At 54.5% G+C, this 830-nt stretch overlaps 1 protein-coding gene across 1 annotated transcript in view; it reads left to right on the top strand.

Moving 5' to 3' along the window:
- LOC109938343 (dynactin subunit 1-like) overlaps nt 1-830 on the top strand; it is a 22,987-nt gene that overhangs the window by 14,272 nt on the left and 7,885 nt on the right. The window contains exons 8-9 of the mRNA XM_048599314.1: nt 152-355; nt 544-705. Of these exons, the coding sequence (XP_048455271.1) occupies nt 152-355; nt 544-705 (366 nt within the window). The remainder of the gene's footprint in view (nt 1-151; nt 356-543; nt 706-830) is intronic.

Raw genomic sequence — 830 nt, 5'->3', positions numbered from 1 at the left:
ATTAACTCGGATCCCCTCCTCCCACTCTGTCATTAACTTGGATACCCCCCCCGTCATTAACTCGGATCCCCAACCCCTGTTGTTAACCCAGGTCCTTTCCCGCTGTCATTAGCTTTGAGCCTGACCCCACCCAGTCTCGCCAATCCCTTAGGGCCTGTACTGTCTGCCCATATGCTCTGATCACTGTCTATATGCCTTTCTGCAGGCTGGACACGAAGCCACTGATATAGCCATTCTCCTCAAGGATCTTGGTACGTCCTGTAGTGATATCCGACAGTTCTGTAAGAAGGTGCGGAGAAGAATGCCTGGCACAGACGCTCCTGGAATTCCATCGGCACTTTCCTTCAGTTCACAGGCAACTACCCTGTTCATTTCTTTTTCTAACGTGCTGTAGATATAGTTAAGGCAGTGCCTGAGAGGAGTGGAGCACCTGTAGGAAAACGCAGGCATCACGGTTTTCCTGGTGTGTGGGTGTGTCTGAGCTGGTGTGGACAATGTCTCCCTTGTGAGGAGGTGCAGACTGACCTGTGGTTTGTGCTGTAGGTATCTGAAACGCTGCTGGATTGCAGAAAGCACCTGAGCCGAGTCGTGGCGGTGCTGCAAGAGATGGCAGCTGCGGGAATCCAGCTCGTTGCCTCGTTACCCGAGAACGAGGGGCTGCTGCCTCGCAAACTGGAGGAAATGGCCAGGACAGCCACAGAGCAGGTGGGTGAGATACAGAGAACCCTATTACCCAGACACACCCACTGTCACCACCCACTACCCGGGAACCCTATTACCCAGACACAGACCCCTCCCCCCCACTGCCCGGGAACCCTGTCACCCAGACT

Source organism: Rhincodon typus, chromosome 1 (assembly GCF_021869965.1).
Source record: "Rhincodon typus isolate 14 chromosome 1, sRhiTyp1.1, whole genome shotgun sequence".
Lineage (NCBI taxonomy): Eukaryota > Metazoa > Chordata > Chondrichthyes > Orectolobiformes > Rhincodontidae > Rhincodon > Rhincodon typus.
The sequence above is the reverse complement of the archived record's forward strand: the minus strand, read 5'-3'. Positions and strand labels throughout refer to the sequence as shown.